The 20601-nt window shown below is 45.4% G+C and overlaps 1 protein-coding gene across 1 annotated transcript in view; it reads left to right on the top strand.

The window, feature by feature from the left end:
* LOC146853828 (membrane-spanning 4-domains subfamily A member 4A-like) overlaps window positions 1–20601 on the top strand; it is a 146854-nt gene that overhangs the window by 86287 nt on the left and 39966 nt on the right. Inside the window, exon 6 of the mRNA XM_085651816.1 lies at window positions 8567–8704. Coding sequence (XP_085507942.1) covers window positions 8567–8704 — 138 coding nt within the window. The remainder of the gene's footprint in view (window positions 1–8566; window positions 8705–20601) is intronic.

Here is a 20601-nt window from a genome sequence, read left to right on the forward strand (position 1 = left end):
GGATAATTCTGCAGTCATCACTCTCCCCAGGTGACCCTAATTTCTCACAAAATTCCCTACCCCAGAGAGCTTATTGGGCCAAGCCTCCACATCCCATGTAAACCCTGTTACATTCCCTGCAACCCCACCAGAGAGCGAATCAAAGCGGCTGGACATCTTCGGTAAGAAAATGCTTTCTTCCACCAGCCTGGCACTGCGGTCAGTGAACACTGCATGCCTTTTTGGGCTGTTACTCCCTTGCACTGTGGTGCTGCCCAGGGTACCAGAGGAGGCCTGAGCCATACGCTTCCAGGCTATGTCAGATGGGAGAGATGCAGCCAAGTTCAAGATCAGATATGGGCTGGACACGACTGTCTCGCTAGGCACCATGCCTGGGTGAGAATGACTGGCTTTTCAGGGGATGTCCAAGCCTCACTTTTGGACATTCCTTTTAATGGCTCCTGTCTTTTTGGAGACTCAGCGCTGAAGCACTTGAAGGATAGCAGAGCTACGGCCAGGTCCTTGGGCCTTTCTATGCCCCCCCTAGCCCCAGTTTGCCTTTTGCCCTTTTGTGGCCATGGAAGGGGCTTCCAGCTGAGTCTTTACCACCCAGCCACCAAGGGACACAAGCTTCTCAGCTTCTGCATGGCTGAGGACGTTTCCCCCCAGAGCCCGTGAGATGGGCAGCCAGAGGTCAGTCCAGTACACCTCCCCCCCCCCTGGCAGCCACAACATCTAAGCCTCTTTAGTTTGCTCTAAAACCATCATGGGTAACCAGCGGGAGGCAGAATACGCCATCACCTGCACCACTTGTGGTCGATAAGGTTGTCAGACGGGGATACTCCCTCCCCTTTGCAACTACCCCTCCACCAATGCCACCCACTTGCAACAGGCTGAAGAAGGATCATCTCTCCTTACTCCAACAGGAGGTGGCAGCTCTCTTGGCCAAGGGAGCCACAAGAAGAGTGTCAATGGCAGAAGTAGGTTGTGGTTGTTATTCCCGATACTTTCTGGTACCCAAGAAAGACAAGGCCTACATCCTATCCTAGACCTGTACCCTCTAAATTTCTTCATTCGAAAAGGAGAAATCCAAAATGCTCACTCTTGATCAAGTATTGTCTGCCCTGGGCCTGGGAGACTGGATGGTAGTGGGGGACTTACAGATGCATATTTCCACATTCCAGTCCTGCATGTGGGTCATGGTGGGCCACAAACACATTCAATTTGCTCTGCTCCCTTTTGGCCTTACCAGCGCCCCTCAGGTGTTCACCAAGGTGATGGCGATGGTTGCAGCTCATCTGTGGAAATCAGGAGTACCAGTCTTTCTCTATCTCGACTATTGGCTGTTGAAGGCAGGTTCACCCCAGGTAGTCATCTCCCACCTCCAGACTACGGCGGCCTCTTACACTCCCTGGAGTTCACTATCAATATAACAAAGACACACCTGACTCCCTCTCAGATGCTGCCTTTCATCAGAGCTGTTCTGTATTTGGTGCAGTTTCAGGATTATCCTCCTGAATGGTGAGACCAGGATATTGAGGCTATGATACGGATGTTTCAGCCTCTATCCTGGGTTTTGGTAAGACTAACTCAGAGCCTGCTGTGCTTTATGGCCCCCTTCATCCTGCTTGTGACACATGCCTAGTGGCATATGTGGCCTCTGCAGGGGTACCTGACGTTCCAGTGGGCATTCCATCAGGGAAATCTTTCCGACCTTGTCCAGATCTCGGAGGAACCTGCAAAGGATCTGCAGTGGTGGTTAACGAACTACGATTAGGTCAGCAACAGACCCCTCTCCCTTCCCCAACCAGATATGACAGTGGTGAGAGATGCATCAGTACTTGGATGGGTCAACCATCTGGGAGAGGCGGAGCAAAGAGGCCTCCGGTCTCAGGTGGAATACGGACTCCACATCGACCTACTGGAGATCTGGCCAATCCTGCTTGCATTGAAAGCCTTTCTACCCTCCATCAAGGGATTCTAGTGCAGCTATTCACAGACAACACCACCGCCAAGGGGTACTGCAACAACCAGGCAAGGGTATGGAATGGATCCTTTGTCAAGAGGCCCTGCACCTCTGGATCTGGGTGGAACCTCAGTGCATATCCCTGATGGTTCAACATCTGGCAGGCCTCTGAACGCCAGGAAGGATGAAATCAACTGAAGATGCTTAGCGGATCCCAAATGGCATCTCCAACCGGAGTTGGTGCAAGGGAGAGTCTTGGTTATTTCTCTTCGCAACCGCAAAGAATGTGCAATGTCAGAATTTCTGAGACTGGAGTTTCCAAGACGGCTCTCGCTCGGAGACGTCGTTCATATTAAATGGAGCTCAGGCCTCCAGTACACTTTTCCACCCATTCCACTCCTGCTCAGAGTTCTCCAGACAATCAGGAATGACCGAGCCCAAGCCATCCTTGTGGCTCAGGACTGGGTTCAGAGAGTTTGGTATTCCGATCTGTTGAGCATGGTCATCGGTCCTCCGATCAGACTGCTTCTTCGGCAGGATATTCTGTTACAGCAGCAGGGTAGGGATCTTCACCCAAACCTGTCAGCGCTCCTCCTTCATGTGTGAAGATTGAGTGGCAAAAGTTGATAGCTTTCGACCTTCTGTCCAAACTCTGCAATGTTATCTTGGCAGTCAGGCATCCCTCCACCAAGACGGTAGACGCCTGCTGCTGGGGCAAGTTTGTGACATAGTGGGCAGAAACGCAAGTTGACCCTCTTTCTGCTCCCCTTTCTCAGGTCCTTCTGTTTATTCTTACCCTTGCCCAGCAGGGCTCTGCTTTGGTCACCTTAGAGGGCTGTTTTTCTGTTATCTCAGCCTTTCGGCAGTTGCCAGATCAACTATACCTGTTCAAATCCCCTGCTGTAAATAGGGCTATGAAAGGTCTCCAACATATGTTTCCAACTTCACCCTGTATCCTGCCTCAGAGGGATCTCAACCTACTACTTACATGTTTGATGTGCGCTCCCTTTCATCCATTATGTAACTGTCCTCTCAGGCTCCTTACCAACAATTTGGCCTTTCTAGTGGCAATTGCATCTGCCCAGAGGGTCATTGAGCTTCAGGCTTTGTCATCTAAGCCACCACACCAAAAATCCAAGCTGGTTCTTCGCATTAGAGCATCATTTCTGCTAAAAGTTGGCACTTCTTTCAAGTAGGCTAGTTCATCACCCTGCCTACTTTTTATACTCTGCCATATCCCTCTATGAAAGGACCAAAAAAGTATTGTTGTTCTACCTTGACCGCACAAAAGATTTATGGTTGGACAATCAACTATTCGTGGGGTATGTCGGAGCCAAGAAGGGAAAGGCTATGCAGAAACGGATCATCTCTCGATGGATCTGTATTCAAACCTGCTACTCACTGGCCAAGAGGTAACCTGCTGAGGGTTTGAATGCTCATTCCACCAGAGCTGGAGGCTGAGGCTACTGCGTTAGCCTGCAGAGATCCGGTCCTGGATAGCGGCCAGGCAGCAACATGGGCTTCCCTGCATATGTTCACCAAGCACTACTGCCTGGACAGTCAAGTCTGGCAGGAATGGCACTTTGCCTGTTCGGTCCTGCAGGACTTTCTAGTGTGAATTTGTTCCGCAGACCCACCTCCAGTGAGGTATTTATTGGGTATCTATTCTAAGGTTAGGAATCTTGAGCTAGGAGTCTCTATCAGATGAACAAGTAACTTGCCTTCGGTAACGCCATATTAGTTAGAGACTCTATCTAACTACAGATTCCTTACCAACCCACCCGTCCTCCCCGCTCTACGAACACATTTCTAGGGTGAAGGATGTTCCCCTTCGGGGTCCTAGTCTACCACACCAGTGGACAGTGTTCTTTGTGGCTCTGCCCTCCTAGCATGGAAAGTTGCCAAAATAAACTGATGTCAGTACACTGGGGTGACACTTATAGAGGCACTGTGCACGTCACTTCCAGCGCAGACAACGCCCATGACGCCACACGGAGCCAAACGATGTGGCCCAACAGTGCACAGTGGTACTGCTCACAAAACAATTACGGAGCCAGTCTGATGCCTGGGGATAATTCTAAGGTAAGGAATCTGCAGCTATATAGAGTCTCTACAAGATAAGGCTTTACCAAAGGTAAGTAACTTGTTCGTATAGAGCTATGGTAGGTAATTGGGGTGGGGCCTATTGTTCAGAGGGGGAATACTCTTTGTCACATACCCGTGGACATGCGACATGCAACAAGCACTAAGGAATTGATAGACTCTGCCTCGCGGAGCTGTCCGAAAACATGTAGACTTATAGACTCATGCCATTGAGAAAGACAGGACTCTGATGTACATAAAAAAAAGGAAATGCGCTATATTCTGTGCTACTGTGATGTTGAAATATATCCCATGGTGCAATGGCATCAAGTGAAATAACGAAACATGCAGGGAAAGGGGTTGATAACCAATATATGGTGATTACACCCGCTCCCGTAATTAAGAGTAACTTGCGGGAAAGAAATCCTACCACATGAGCTCATTAAGCAAGCGCAAGAGACTGCTCGTGCTGCTGTTTATGTTCTGTTGCATTAAGCACTAGTTTCTTGGAGCAAAACACAACCTTACATCCATTTTGGATGCAAGGGAGTGTATTTGCGCAAAGTAAGTAGTGCTCAATACAGAATTGCTCTTCTCGCATATTTCTGCATAATCTCACCGAATGTTTGGGTACATCCATGTGATAACATTACACAGAATTGTGAGAGTTACGTCCGCTCCCATCACTGAATCACCAACAAGTTCATTGACACTTCAGAAGAGGCTGCATCCTCACATAAAATATGGAATTGCAACCTATAGACTGGGTCCCCACAGTAGAAAGGAATGTGTTGGTGGTGGAGAAGGCCGACAGGGTTTTTTGCTAAATATGCTATATGCTATGGCAGGGACGTCTTAAGGATTTTGAGGACCCCGGGCAAAACCTAATTTGAGGTCCCCTGCTCGGGGCCCAATTTTAGCTCATTCCAGCCATGTTAGAAATTGGGTTTCTGGTTGGCAGAGTTATGAATTCTGTCCAAACAGGAACCAAAATCCTAGTCAGGGTAAGTCAGAAGCACACTATAAATTAATCTGTGCCTACCCTTTGGTAGCTTGGCACAGAGCAGGTAGGCTTAACTTAAGAGACAATGTGTAAAGTATGTGTGCAACACTTCAAACAGTCACACAGTGAAAACACCACAAAATGCTCCACACCAGTTTAGAAAAGTAGATTATGATTTCATGAATAAAAAACCAAAATGACAAAAATCCAATTTGTAGAAGTCAAGATAGGTATTTTTAAAGATTAAAAGTGTCAATAGTGCTTAGAAGCAATATGCACCTATGGGGGTTATCTGGTCGCGCTGGACTGGGGCAAAAATCAAGAGTTCAGGCCGGCCGTGATGGAGCACGGGCCAGGCACTGGAGCCACGCAAGGCCCGCTGAACAAAATACCTTGATCCTATTCGCAACAGTGAGATGTGGGGTGCAGCTGAGCGATGCGTCAGTGTCGATCCTGCAGTCGAGGTGATGCAGCAATTGTCTCCATGCAATGATGGTGATGCGCCTGTTCTGAAGACGATGACTGAAGTCGAGATGTGTTGGTTCGAAAGCCGATGCGCCATTTTTCTCCACGCAGTCAAGGGAATGCATCGATCTTCTCTCACTGCAGTGCCAGCAATGCAGTGGTTATGATGCATCGGTTCTGGAGGGAATGTGCTGGTTCTGAGTGCAATGCGCCGGTATTGATCCCGCAACAGCAGTGATACTTTGATTCTGCTTCACGCAGCAAGGGATGCATCGGTTTCACTGGAGAAAGCACCTGGATCCACATTCAAAGAACCTGACATTGGGGGCAGGAAGTGAGGCTTTGATATTCCTAAGCCTCAAAACAGGAGGCAAGCTAGCATGACCTTGGAGACCACTCTGAGTTCAAGCAAGAGTTATATTCTTCCTAAGCAGGGGCAGAGGGTAGCAGGCAGCAGGGAAGCGCAGCAGAAAAGCAGTTCTTCCAGAACAGCAGTTCAGCAGAGTGGCAGTCCTTGTAGCAGCACAGCAGTCCTTCTTACTGGCAGAGTTTCTTTACAGGTCTAGAAGTGTCCCATTTCGTGGGGTCAGAGACCCAGAAAGTATACCCTGCTGTGCCTTTGAAGTGGAGGTGACTTCAAAGAGGAGGTTTGAAGTGCACAGAAATCCTCCCTTCTCAGCCCTGGCTCCAAACTCACTTCAAGATGGTAATCAAACATTGTGGGGGGACAGGATACTGCCCATTCAGGTGTAAGTGTCAGCTCCTTCCTCCAATCCTTCCCAGGATGAGCCATCATGATGCAGATGGGCACTCAGTCACACCTACCCTACCTTTGTATGTGGCTGTCTAGAGGGAATGCACAAAGTCCAGCTGTCTCCCACCCCAGACATGTATTGAAGACAGGCTGCAGACATGCAGAGCTTTAAGAACAGAGAAATGCCATCTTTCTAAAAGTGGCATTTCTAAAATAGTAATTTATGAGAGGGGTAGGCCTCATAGTAGTGAAAAACGAATTTAGGTGTTTTCCACTACGAAGACATGCAAAACTTAAAAGTACATGTCCTACCTTTTACTTACACTGCACCCTGAACAATGGGCTACCTAGGGCCTACCTTAGGGGTGACATATAGGTAATAATAAGGGAGTTTAAGGCTTGGCAAGGGGTTTTAAATGCCAAGTCGACATAGTAGTGTAAACTGCCCATAAAGGCTCTGCTGTGGCAGTCCTGAGACATGTTTAAAGGGCTGCTTGTGTGGGTGGCACAATCAGTTCTGCAGGCCCACTAGTAGCATTTAATTTATAGGCCCTGGCCAAAAGTAGTGCACTCTACTAGGGACTTACAAATAAATTAAATATACCAATAGTGGATAAGTTAACTAAACCAGGTTTAGGGAAGAACTGCATGCACTGGTCAGCAGTAGTAAAGTTTAAACAGAAAGAATACAACAAACAGTGGAGGTAAGCAGGCAAAAAGTTCGGGAAGACCACCCTAAGGCTGTCATGTCAAACACACACCCTCAGCAACTATGGTGTGATCATTGACAACATTCTTTGTTGGCCCTCAAACCTTCAAGGGAACCCCAGTGCTTCAGGGGTCCTCCGTTCAGTGCAAAGCTTTTGAATATTTTTGAGATATTGGAGACCTTGGAGTTTCTGTCCCTATTATACAGGGGCCCTATATTTTATGCATTGTGTCACTGTCTGTAACTGTCCTGAAAGCATAATGATGGGGGCCCTAGAAAGGTGGAGGCCCTGAGCCAGAGCCCACTTTGCCTATGCCTTAAAACATTTCTGTACTCTGGGTGCATGAAGGTGGGGCATTTATTTTGGCTACAGCGGGCTAGTCCAATAGAAAAATATGAACTTTGTTGTGAAAGATTTAACGACTAATATTTCCATAACTAAGAACCTTTGTTTAATTTCTCAGTCCCTTAGTGACCTTCTCAGGTCAGACCAGGCTAATCAAGAAAGATAGACGAGGTCAGATGACCTTGACTTGTCATCAGTAAGAGGTGCAGTGGGTCTTCCACTTCAAGAAGCAATCTAGGAAGACTATTACATTGAAATAAAAGACATAAAAAGCTGAAAAAATCTAAATGGGATAGCTCTTAGAATCCTGTTCCCTATTCTTCCTGCCTTTGCCTTGATGACCTCTGCCACGAGGGGAAGCACGAGCTACACCTAGTGAAGCCTATCTGTTTCTGTACCGTTCATATTAATAGAACATGAAATAATACAATGCTTCTATGCCACCTGGTTACCAATGATAACAATGCTGACCATGAATATATGTCACTGAAGTGAGACTTTTGGATCGAATTCTGAATTCTAGAAAACTGGGGCACATAATCTCATCTTTCACACAACCCAGGGCATCAAGCAAAGTTGCTGTCCTGTGTTGTGTGAGGAGGAGACAGCAGAAATGTGACCTCTACTAAGATATAGAGCATTTTGTTTCCTCCTAGAACTGGTGCACTGTGCGTGGCCAAGGGCTACTGCCGGCATCCTTGCTCCATGGTAAAAGGGGGCCTGCATTACAGGCAAGATTATTTTTGTGCAGGAAGGGTTATCTTCCTGCACAAAACAATCTTTATAGGCACTTTTGTCTCTCTATGTGTGCTGCGTAATTCAGCGCACGTAAGAAGAGGAAATAACAAGGAAAAATAAAGATCTTTCTCAATGTTACACCTAAATTGTGAAGGAGTAGCATTTTGAGACATTCCCAAGTTTAGAAGTCTTTGTAAATCTGAGAATACACCAAAATCTATGGGTGGCTGCATGGGAACATCCATGCTCTACACATTGAACGCTTTCCAAGTTAAAATGTAACTCAATGGAGTGCAAGCAGCAGTTTTGAGATACATTTCTTTACAAACCACGCAAGGCCATGTAAATCAGGCCTGGTGTGGCTTTGTAAATAATACTGAAGCCTTTGCATTGTGCTTGCTTTGACATGAGTGACGCAAAGACAATGCAAAGGCGTCATAAATATGGGCCCAGATCCATTTAATGTGATGTGAGTTACTTTGTAGTTTTTTCTGTCATAATTCTAATTTTTTATTCCATTTTAGGGTTTCCAACAAGGCTTGGAGTCCTTGCTGTTCATTCTCCTGCTGATACTCTCAGTACTAGAGTTCTGCATCGCGTTTTCCACCTCAGTCTTTGGATGCAAGTCTGTCTGTTACTCTGGCAACACAGCGGAAAGTCAGGTAACATGGCCCTTTTATTATACAATCTCCTCTTTCTAAATATTCATTATTATTTTTTTATTTTCCCATATAAAAATGTCCAAAAGAAAACCTGTTTTTTTCTAAGAGAATACTATTGTCTCCAAAGTAATTTCTTTTGAATGTTAAAAAGATTTGAATAACTCAGTTTTGCTATATGTGGTGTCTTTTAGTGGTTGAGTGAAAGCAGTGAGAGCAGGATATATATGAGGCAAAGACTGAAAGAGCCAGGTCTTCAGTTTTGGTTGAAGGGTTAGTAGTCGTAGACACTTGTGTGGTTTTTGGACAGTATTAGAGAGATTAGGTTTATGGTCTAAGTCTCCTCAGCCGCTCATTCTAAAATAGCAACATTTTGTAGTGCTAAGAAGTTGGTCTGATGATGATATCGCGGGAAGAAGGAATTTAGGGTTCTAAGTGTGGAGCAAGAAAAGATGGCCCTATGGCTCAGACACAAGTACTTTAAAAACTGTCTGGTAAACCGTGAGCAGGTGAGGTTTGGAAATCATAGGTGTTATGTGCCGTTATCTGCATTCATTTACTACCAGCTGGGGTTGAGCAGGGATTGGGCAGTCCTTTTACCTCAAACTGTTGTCCAGCAGACACTTACTTTAACCGGGTTTACAGGGTGTGGAATTACTCCAGGTAAAATCAGGTCATGTGTTACTCAACCCAGTAATTATGCTGCAACTGGGAGTATGAGTATCTAGGCGACAACCACATAGACAGCGAAGGAGGAAGGAGTGTGTTTTCCATCAGCACATATCCCTCATTGACATCAGGGAGGTGGAAGTTATACAGTTCTACACACTGAAGAGGGAGTCCATCATGGAATTGATGGAGAATATAGCACAAGTTTCCAGTCAGCAACTGCAAGGACCAGTGCCAACCCAGCACACGTAAAATCTATTTCTATCCTACACATGTTGCCCTCAGGGTCCTACCAAATCACAGCGGCCAGATTGGCTGGCATTTTACACAGAGAATTTTCGCCCATCTATATTGGATGCCATCATAAAACTCACACCCTTGTACCTTCTCTTCCCCAAAACTATACATCAAATGGTTAAAGCAAGGCTTCTGCACCATTGCTGGATTTCCTTTTGTGCTTGGTGCCATAGATTGCACACATGCCCAATCTGTGCACCCTGCTGCAACATCGCACCTGTTCATAAACCTCAAAAATAACTACTCCATAATTGTCCAGGCGACAGTGGGCCATCAGGGAATGTTCATCAATGTCCTTGCAAAAGTTCCCAGATGTGCACATGATGCATACATCTTCTGCCACAGTACCATCGATGAGCGGTTTCAGACTGGCGTACTCATTGGTAAAGTAAACAGAAATATACATTGTACAAACTAAGATATTGTAAGGTATGACTTAATAGCCATCTCTGTCTTTGTGTCTGGATCTTATACAAATATTGTTAAACTAAGCATATGTGTCACACATGGCAGTACATCTGTAGGCTGATCAAAATATCAGGAGCACAAATGGGAGAATAACATCAAAGTTCAACAAATGTCATGCACAGAAAGTGCAGCATCAAATTTTAGTTACATTTTTCCCCAGGGTTAGACATCATAAGTTAGGGCCATATAGTAAGGCAACCTTTCACCTACTTTCATCCTACCTTTCTCTATATAATGGTTTCGGCACTGACCTCTTGTCTAGTTATGAGTTGAATAAATGCTGTGTGGTTTTCTCTGAAAACTTCCCTCATTTTTTATGCGTGAGGATTCTAAGTATCATATCTTAATCCCCTGCGCACTCTGTATAATAACTCTGTACAAAAGTCACTGCCGTTGTCATCCTTGGACGACAGGCCTGCTGTGCACAGTTAGAATTATTGATTCAGTCAATTTGCATAATTGCAACCATAACATATTGATCAAGGTAGAACCCCTGTGGGCACCTTTTTGGTATAGAAGACGTACACCAACACTTACAGTGGAGACACTTCCATGCTGACACTGGGTCCTGCATGCTGAATTATCAACATGCAGCGTTTTGACATCCCTCCCGGGGTGTCCTACTTGAGACCAAGATGGGGTCCTTCATTCTCTCCCACCCGGTAATGAGGTTGGCTTCTTTCTAGGGGATTCTTGGCTTCTACACTGACATACATACTTCTACATCTACATACATCTATTTACATTTAGATAGGGTCCGCATTAGCAGGAATACGCAAAGATTACTGTACTTTATATGCCTGCAGATATTCATTGCTTTAGCGCCATGGTAGAAATCTACCTACCATTTACTCTTGTGGTGCTTGTAATCTTATATCTTTGCTTCTGTCTATTGATTGCCTCACGACATATGTTTTACACCAGAATGATGCTGGTTCAATAAATACTTATTGAAACGCCCCATCGTACATTCTTTGTATATCTCTGAGCATAAGTGAGCACGAGTGACTGAGCGAAAAGCACTGTACTGTTTCCTCGATCCCTGAGGGGTCAGGGTTGTCATGTTCAGTAGCTGCCAGAAACTATTGGCTCCTTGGTAAGTTGGCAGGCTAAAGGTGGCACTGTGAGCTAGCTGGTCTCCAGGCCAACATATCCTGCGGGGTGTCCGGAATTAGTCTTGACACCAAGCCCTTGGTTTATGTTGTCCAACAAACGTGCAGATCCTGAGTATTCTTAGGAACTACACAACACCAGTAACATATGTGATACCAAAATGTAGCTTTGTATCCGGTATCACCAGATCTCTTGATCAGGCTGAGCCGTATCCACAACAACCTTGTAATCAGAGGCCACAGTATTGTTTCATTCAACAATTATTTTTTGGATTCTACAGTCAAAATTAATTACAGCTGGTATCACAGTTTAACAAATGTAAGTTGTTTTTATTGGTCAATATGTTTTTACTAAAGTTGACATTAGCCTTCATTAGCGTTCTGCTGCTTGACAGCTATGACCCTAATTTGCTTAACTCCTACATCAGAGTGAAGTGGTTCACTGTATTTACTTTTGAGTAAAAAAAGTGTTTAATGCTGGAAAAGTGCCCATTTCTCAGCATCAAAAATTCTTTGCATGCCGTAGTATCGCTTTGCATCATGAGAGCATTACTGGGCTGTTACGTGGGCAGATCAGCTTAAACACCCATAGGTTTTGATGCAAAGTCCAATCTGCCTCTATGGAACTGGATACATCATGATATATTTGAATGACCAAATACCTAAACATTGCCACCTCTCACTGAAGTGCAACATCAGTGAACACTCAGATTGTAATTCATTGGATGTTCAGATATGGAGCAAGCAAGATGTAGTCTTGTGGACTTGTAGGTCTGACAGTTTGCCAAATCTAAGTATTTGAATAATAAATAAATGAATACCCCAGTATTTGTAAAGTGTGAACTAATCAACCCTAAGGGTCTCAAGGCGCTGGGAGCCATCAGGTAAATTAAGAGAACTAATGTCCAGAGTCGCATGGTGCTGGGCTGTGGTGCCACCGGAGCTGGGGATCGCACCATGAGCTCCATGCTCCGGTGTCAGCTGCCCCGGCCTCTGCGCCAAGCCGCTCCCACTGCATCCCTTATATATTTGAGTGCATCTGTAACATAAAAGAGCATATTCAGCATACAAATACATTGAATGCATATAACCATCAAGCCTTATCATTCTGCTGCTCCCCTTCCTGTGCATTAGCATATTCAATAGCTTCATCTCTAATCCAAAGAAGAGAAGGAAAAGGTTACATCTCTGATGAATTCCTCTCCACCGTGCCCAGGAGTCAGTCTGTTCACTTCTCAAGTGGGCTGTGTGTTCAGTACATCATAGCAAAATTAATCTGACTATCTTCATACTGTAGCAAATGTCCCTTTTCTGGACACTATTTTAGCAGATATTAGAACTCTATGTTCTTTAACCCTGCTAAAGAGGAGTACTCCTCGAAATCCGACAGATATCCCTAGACTCTGCCAAGATGCTGTGCGCTCCTCTGTGGCCGTATATATGGCTGGGGAGACAAAAATGGAAAGTTGCAGCACAACTTGGATCTCGTACCTCAGGGCCAACAGAATCATCCCTGAAATCCAGGAGGCCGCTGATATTCACCACCACACCTCTGGGGCCATTGCACAGGCCTTTGCGGTTACCATGCTCAGCTATACTCTGCTCGCCCCTCTGAGGATACACTGGCAGCTCTGCTGGGATGTGCGGATGTCCAACTCTCCTGCCTCACGCAGGCGGAGACGATGGATCTGGACCTCCCCTTTACCTCAGAGGAGATACAGGGGGCCATCTCTTTGCTGAATCCAGGGAAGATGCCCGGGCCGGACAACTTCCAACAGGAGTACTACACGGCCTGCAGAGACTTGTTGGTGCCCCAACTGGTAGAGCTCTTCGAGCATGTCGGCGAGGTGGGCTCCTTTACCCCAAGACCGACGTGGCCACTGTTGTTGTAATTCTGAAGACCCAACCACCCTCTGCCTCCTGTGCGGAGTACCGTCCGATTTCTTTAACTAATACTGAAATGAGGATCTTCGCCACAGCCCTGGCCCAGCATCTCCATCCCCTCTTGCACAAGTTGGTCCATTCGGACCAGTGCAGCTTCATGCCAGCCCGTGGTACCAGGCACTGCATACGGCGCCTCCTCCTTGTCCTGGCCCACCGCCATTGCCTAACACTGTATCTTGCCCTCCTTCTTATAGACTTCGAGAAGGCTTTTGACACGGTGGACTGGCGATACTTAGAGGACGTCTTTCTGCCGATGGGCTTCGGTCCCTACTTCCGCCGTGTTGTCCTTGTTCTGTATTCCAGTTTCAAAGCCAGGGTCCTTATCAATGGTGCTATCTCAGAGGAGTTCCCAATCCGGAGAGGTACGCACCAGGGGTGTCCCCTCTCACCCCTCTTATTTGCACTGGCAATGGAACCCCTGGCTTGCCTCATGCGAAGCGACTCCCAAATCCGGGGTTGGTCCTGGTGTAGAAGTAGACCTCACCAAGGCCTACCGGTGCTAGGGGTTCACCCTTCTTAGAGCACTAGTCCTCAGACAAACAAGTAGAGATTGGCACGGAAGCTGTAATATCAAAGCAACAGTTTATTAAACCTCATGAGTGGAACTACATATATACTAAAACCCTCAGGCAGTGTATGAGGTAGTACAAGGAGTACAGAAACTGTGGGTCTGTTATACCCACACAAGAGCTCAAAAGAAGGTGGTACAAGTACCGGACCAGCCAAGGGGGAAATTGTAGTATGCCTTATTTCCGCAGATAAAATATGTATTATGCGATGATGTAAAACTGCTGTTATTTACTCCAGTAATATTTAAAACCAAAGTACAATCACTTTTCCCTATGGGAATTCTGCCAACACTGTTCACACACAAGTCTGCACGAGCCCTAGTAACAGCTATAAAAAATGGTCCATCACCCTTAGCAGTTCGAGTATTCAGGAAAACATAGTGTGTAGAGGAATTTCCTCTGCGATACTCATCCATCTCCCATACAGTTCCTTTAGCCTGCGGATCTCCTTCCTCATCAGGATAGCACACTTTATTTAACTGGTAGTTCAGGTTTCCCACACCAAAATCAGTGATATTAGCAATATGGGTAGCCCAGAGCAGTGCAAACCAGGCCCTCCAAGAACCATTGTGTGAAAACGGAAGAGGAATGAAAGGTGCTCCTCCCTTTTTCTGATGAGCAGGCATCATTCCACACACCCAACAGTCAGTGATGTTCGTAGCATTATGTGTGGTGTAACATCTGGATGAATGTGTTGTTGAGATAAGACTGTCTGTGCTTCTGCTCATGATAAAGGAGAGTAAAGTAATGGTGCTCAATAGGTGCTGGAGTAGTGGCAGTCAGTATTCGTCGAGCAGGAGCCACTTCCTCTACAACCCAAGTTATTACTACCATAATGATCACACTGACAGCAAACCCATCAATGCATATAGTCTTTTTGCTGCAGATTCTCACAGCAGTCGATGTCTCTTCAATAGGCATTGTTGGTTTCTTCACTGAGGGCTGAGACGGGTGTCACTAAGCAAAAGATCCCCCCTCACCATTTCAGTCTCTCACTAACCCAGGACGGTTGCTCAACCAGTCTCTTTCAGTAATGCAGTTTCTCTCCGGGGTCGCAGCTGATATCCAGATGTACCAGGGATCGTGTGGTCCGGGAAGACTTCCTCAGGTTCTTCAGGTGATGTGGCTTGGCCTCTCTCGGTGTCCAGGATCTGTCGGTGGTCGGCAAGCACAACAGGTTCCACCAGGGCGGACGGCACTTTCTTGCAGTGGGATGAGTGGACCCAGTTCTTCTGATTGGTCACTCGGACTGCAGTTCTCATCGCCAGGAGGACTTGTTCAGGACTGTGCCATCTGGGCTCCAGGCTATTCATCCTCTGGAAGACCTTGACCATTACTTGGTCACCGGGCCAAAGATCATGACAATCACCTTGCGACCTGTCAGGACGAGCTTCTCGAACCTGTTGATGAATAGAAAGCAAGCTGTCAGTCAACTGTGCTAGGTAGTCACTCGTCAAAACACAAGGTACATCAGGTATGGGGCGTGGCATAGGAATCCCCCAAATATTCTTAGGCCTTCCAAATACCACCTCATACGTTGTAAGGCCAGATCGTGTATGTGGCACTGATCTAATAGACAGCAATGCCAAGGGTAGTGCATCAGGCCATTTCAGAGTTGTGGAAGTCTGGATTTTAGCCAACTTAAGTTTGAGGGTAGAGTTGTATCGGTCCACTAGCCCTGCTGATTGTGGGTGGAAGGCAGCATGAAACTTCTGCTTAAGTTCCAATCCTTTCAAGACATACTCAACAACTTGCCCAATGAAATGGGGTCCGTTGTCACTCCACAACAGTTTGCAAACACCGAATCTAGGGAAGAACTCCTTTAGAAGCACCTTCGCTGTAGTAAGAGCTGTATTATCAGCTGTATTATCTTTCGTAGGGTATGCCTCTATCCACTTACTGAAGGCACATATCACTACTAGATCATATTCTAGATTATTACAGCGTTCAAGCTGGATGTAATCCATTTGCAGAACCTCAAAAGGTGCAGTTGGTGTAGCAAACCCTCCTGTTGGAGTCTGAGTCCCTTTTCCAGGATTGTACTGGAGATAAATTAAGCAGGAATGCACTATCTTTTTAGCTGTACCAGCAATTTCTTGATGCTCCCAAACTTGTGTAAGCAAATTCGCTATTGAGGATGCTCCAACATGTGCCGGCCCATGTGCCATGTGAATCATAGGATGTAAATAGGCTGTGGGCAATCTCCACTTAGTCATGTCTTCATTTCTCCAACAGCCCTCATCATCCAATGTTCCCTCCTTAGACCATTGCCAACGTTCAGCCTGTGACTTCACCACGTACATAGATGTGGTGCTTCACTGCATTGCAGTTTCGCGGGCTATGCGATCTGCAAAGGCATTACCCTGTCCTATTTTATCAGTCACTTTCTTGTGTGCGCTACACTTAACAATCGCTATTTTCTTTGGATATGTCAAGGCAGTCAGAAGATTATGCACTAATTCTCCATGGACTATTTGCGTCCCATGTGATGTAAGAAAGTCTCTCTCCTTCCAGAGTAACCCAAAATCGTGAGCCACTCCAAAGGCATAGCAGCTATCTGTATAGATGTTAACAGACAAGTCAGTACTAAGTTCACACGCCCTCGTCAATGCTATTAGCTTAGCTGCCTGAGCTGACTTCTGGGGAATGCGAGCTGTCTCAACTACCATCTGAAGCGTTGTGATTGCATATGCAGCAGATGTCGTGCTATCTGGTAATCTCAAACAAGACCCATCAACCCATAATTCTCCATCAACATTTGAGAGGGGCGTATCTTGCAGGTCAACACGACCCTTTGTCTGTTCCTCAGTAAGGTATATACATTCATGAGACTCTTGTGACTGGGATTTAGTAGCTGGATATGGCAATAGAGTAGCCGGATTAAGGGTTGAACATCTTTTCAAAGTGATATGAGGGGCCAAAAGTGTCAATTCATATCCTGTCAAACGAGCACTAGTTAAATGCTGCGTTTTGGTTTGGTTCAAAAGGGCATCAACTGCATGGGGTACTAACACAAGCAATCTATGTGACAAAACTATCCCTTCACTCTGACGTATGGACACAGCTGCCGCTGCAACAGAATGAAAACACCCAGCCAACGCACGAGCGACTGGATCGAGGACAGCTGAAAAATATGCACAAGAATGCTGCTTATCACCATGTGTCTGTACTAAAACTTAGTGTAGTCTGGAGTACCTAATACTGGTGCAGAACATAGAGCTTGAAGCAACTGTTGGAAAGCATTCTGACATTTATTTAACATGTTTTATATAGCACTGGCTGGACCCGGGGGTATCAGAGCGCTTTATATGAGTACTCATTGCAGTATAGAAAAATTTACAATGAGGTAGTATTCAGAACCCAATACAGAACGGTAGAAAGCAATTTAAATATTACACAATCTAAACAAACAAGTTTCCAAAGTATTACAAATAATCAAGAGAGATTAGGCTAGTGAGAGAGGGAGAGGATGTAAAAGAGGGGGAAGGGTATGGGAATGGGGGGAGGCAAGGGAGGGGGATAGTTAAGGCGATATTAGACAGCTATACATAGTAAATTAATTGAATGTAACAGGATTACAATTAGGTAGTATTCAAAATCCAACAAGAAGGTCAAAACAGCTCTAGTTTTACACCATCACATTACATGAGTTACAAAGGGTTGCCGCAAGTCCTGAGAGAATTAGCCTAGCGTGGGCGGGAAAGCATGGAGAAGAGGGGGAAGGGTAAGTGAATGCGGGGAGGCTGAGGGGGGAGGATTAGGTAATACCTGGAGGGACGGGCAGGTCCTATAGGAAAGGCTGGAGGGAGGAGTTAGTGGGCGAAGGAAGATGAAAGAGGGGGAGTAGAACAATAGGAGGTAGGGGTGGGATGAGTGCCAAGGGGCGGATTTAAGGACCCCAGTATTTGTTCAGAAGGAGAAGTTTGAGGTCTTTTTTGAAGCTGGCGTAAGAGGGGTTGCAACGAAGATCTTTGGGGAGGGAGTTCCAGATGTTAGGTGCATTCCCTGAAAAGGAGCGAGATTGTGTGGATTTCTTGTTTAATAGAGGAGGGACAAGAGCGTGGGTGTTGGTGCTCCTCAGTGATCTAGAGCAGCCGGCTTTGTGAAGTTTATCTGTCATTCAGTAGTCCATGGAAGGGGCATTGGAGTGTCTTTAGTCAGGTGGGCTAACAAGGGTTTAACAATATATGAGAAGCTAGTGATCCATTGCCTACAAAAAGAAGTAAGACCAATGAATGCACGAACATCTTTCTGGGTACTGGGCACAGGCTTGTCTAAAATAGCTTGAATGTGATCTGGTGTGAGTGCACGTCCCTCCTTAGACAGGAGGTGACCTAAATAGGTAACCTGCTGTCTACAATATTGCAATTTCTTCCGAGAAACCTTGTGATGGTGTGATGCAAGAAATGAAAGCAATGACAGTGTTCCTTCTTCACACTGTTCAGAGGTATCAGCTGCCAACAAGATGTCATCAACATATTGTATGAGAGCCACCCCTGTTGGCACAGGGAAAGAATCAAGCTGTCTTTTCAACGCTTGGCTGTAAATACTAGGACTTTCTGTATACCCCTGTGAAGCTCTAAAAACATCTGAAGGATCGATTATTCAAAGTGAAGCCGAACAAAAATCGGCTGTCAGGATGAATAGGGATTGAGAAGAAAGCATCCTTCAAATCAATCACAGTAAATGTAATCGCAGTCGGAGGAACCATGGTAAGGAGTGTCATGATGTCAGAGTCTACCGGGTATTGGGGCACTAAGATCTTATCAACCTCTCGCACATCAATGATAAACCAGTAGATTTTAGTATCAGTGTCTTTCTTCAAGATGGGAAGAATAGGGCAATTGCAAATATTGTAAGGGACTTCTTCCACAACTCCCACTTCAATCAGATCTTGAACAATACGTATTAGTGCCTCTTCACCTTCTCATGAAATTTTATATTGAGGAAATCATGGCAATGAAGCGCCTTCCTTCACTTGAATATGAACTGGTGGGATAACTATTTGCCCCACATCGGTTTATGCTTAATACTTAAGAAGACTCGCTTACCATTATCTTGGGCCTGCATTTTGTTCTAATTTTAGTAGTTAGGGTCATGTGCCTTGTGTTATAATGTATGAATGCGTCTGAGTATGAATGAGTATGTGTGATTAATTTTATTCCACAGATTGTCCATGGGCACCTATGCTTTGTAGGACAAATAGGTCCTGGGTTTTTGTTGGTAGAAAAATGGTGTTATAATGTCTGAATTTCACGTATCCATTGAATGAGTATTTTTCTAACAAGGTTAAAAATTCAAAAATAATTAAAATATGGATTAATACCTCATCTTTATGTGTTTTGTAATCCTTACACAGTCCAGTAAGAGTGGTTCTTCTTTGCTTCAGGTAACGACTTAGATGCGTTTATAAAATAACTATAGGTACAGCAGATCTGTATTGTATTTACTTGTGAATTTTCCCCTGCTGCTCTACCTCCATTCATTCAGGGGTTCCCCTTTTCTAGTGGTTTTTCCTTCCCAGCCTTGTTTGCTGTGGGGTTGTTTATGTTCATTTGTCCCTAATAGTTGCACACATCTTTTCATCCCCTGTATCCCTCTCTCTATATCAGCCTCTGACATCTGTGCAAACCCTCCCCTTCTCCTTATTATATTCCCATTTCTCCCATATCTGCCTTTTTCTCGAGTATATTACTTAACCTCTTTTCTTCTATGGACAGTATTAAAACTTTTGGTTTTTCTGATGAGGACTTTGCACGCCTCATAGGTCAAACACCTGACCCCAACAGACCCTTCTCACTCTCCAAAGGTCCCAATGAAGATTGGACCAAGTTGTTCAACCTAAAGAAGAAAACCAAACGAACGGAGTCTCATGCCAACTTCATGTTGGAGTATTTAAAGGCAGGGACAATCCCTATTGGCCTCAGAGTAAGAAACATACCAGGGCTTTTTGTTGAGATCAGGCAATTCCTCGAAAAATGGGCCCTGATATCAAACAGATGCTCTAGGGACTGGATGATCCTTATTGTAGAAACAGCTAGAGAAGTAATCCAACTCTTAAATAAGGAAATCCAGGACCTAGAAGACAAACTTAAAGCATCCAACGCCCTCGAGGAGGGTAAGAAAAAATTAGAAGAGATTACGAATGAGTTAGACTCTTTCAGTGAATATCTGCTCAAAAGGAAGACGGAAAAACTTAGGAAGGACATCAGACTCTTTTCACAGGAAAGGGCCTACCCCTACCTATCTGAAAATTTCTACTCGTCAACTAATGACAGTGTTACTGGCAACTTTGCAGGCCAGTGGAATAATAAACGTGTCATAACATTCTCAGACACCACCGATTCCGATAGTGAGGGGCCATCTTACCAAACCCCCCAATATAGATCTGATGCAGGAAGATACCAAAGTGGGAATCCTTTTTTAGGGAACCGGAGGGGCGGATCTCGCCCTCGCTTTCAGCCCCAATACCGAGGCCAATACCAGAACACCTACCAAAGGAACCAACACCAGGAACAAGCACCACAACCGAGATACCAGGAACAAACCCAACCTCAGAGATATATCAGGACCCGCCAGAACCAATATTGGCGAACATAGCCAAAATTCCAGTATTTAACCTATCAGGTTATACTATGGATGACCCTACTGAGACACTGCTCACCAAAGGTCTTTCCTTTGTACCCTCTACTACTATGAATAAATTTGAATTCATGGCAGACATGCATGCCTTCTTCCGAAAAATCAGACTCAAAAAATTCTTTCAGAATAGAAGCACCTCTGAGGACAATGATAACCGTTCAGGCCTAAAACCCCCATCCAACTTCACACCTACCATCGA

The sequence above is a fragment of the Triturus cristatus genome, chromosome 4_1, assembly GCF_964204655.1.
Source record: "Triturus cristatus chromosome 4_1, aTriCri1.1, whole genome shotgun sequence".
Classification (NCBI taxonomy): Eukaryota; Metazoa; Chordata; class Amphibia; order Caudata; family Salamandridae; genus Triturus; species Triturus cristatus.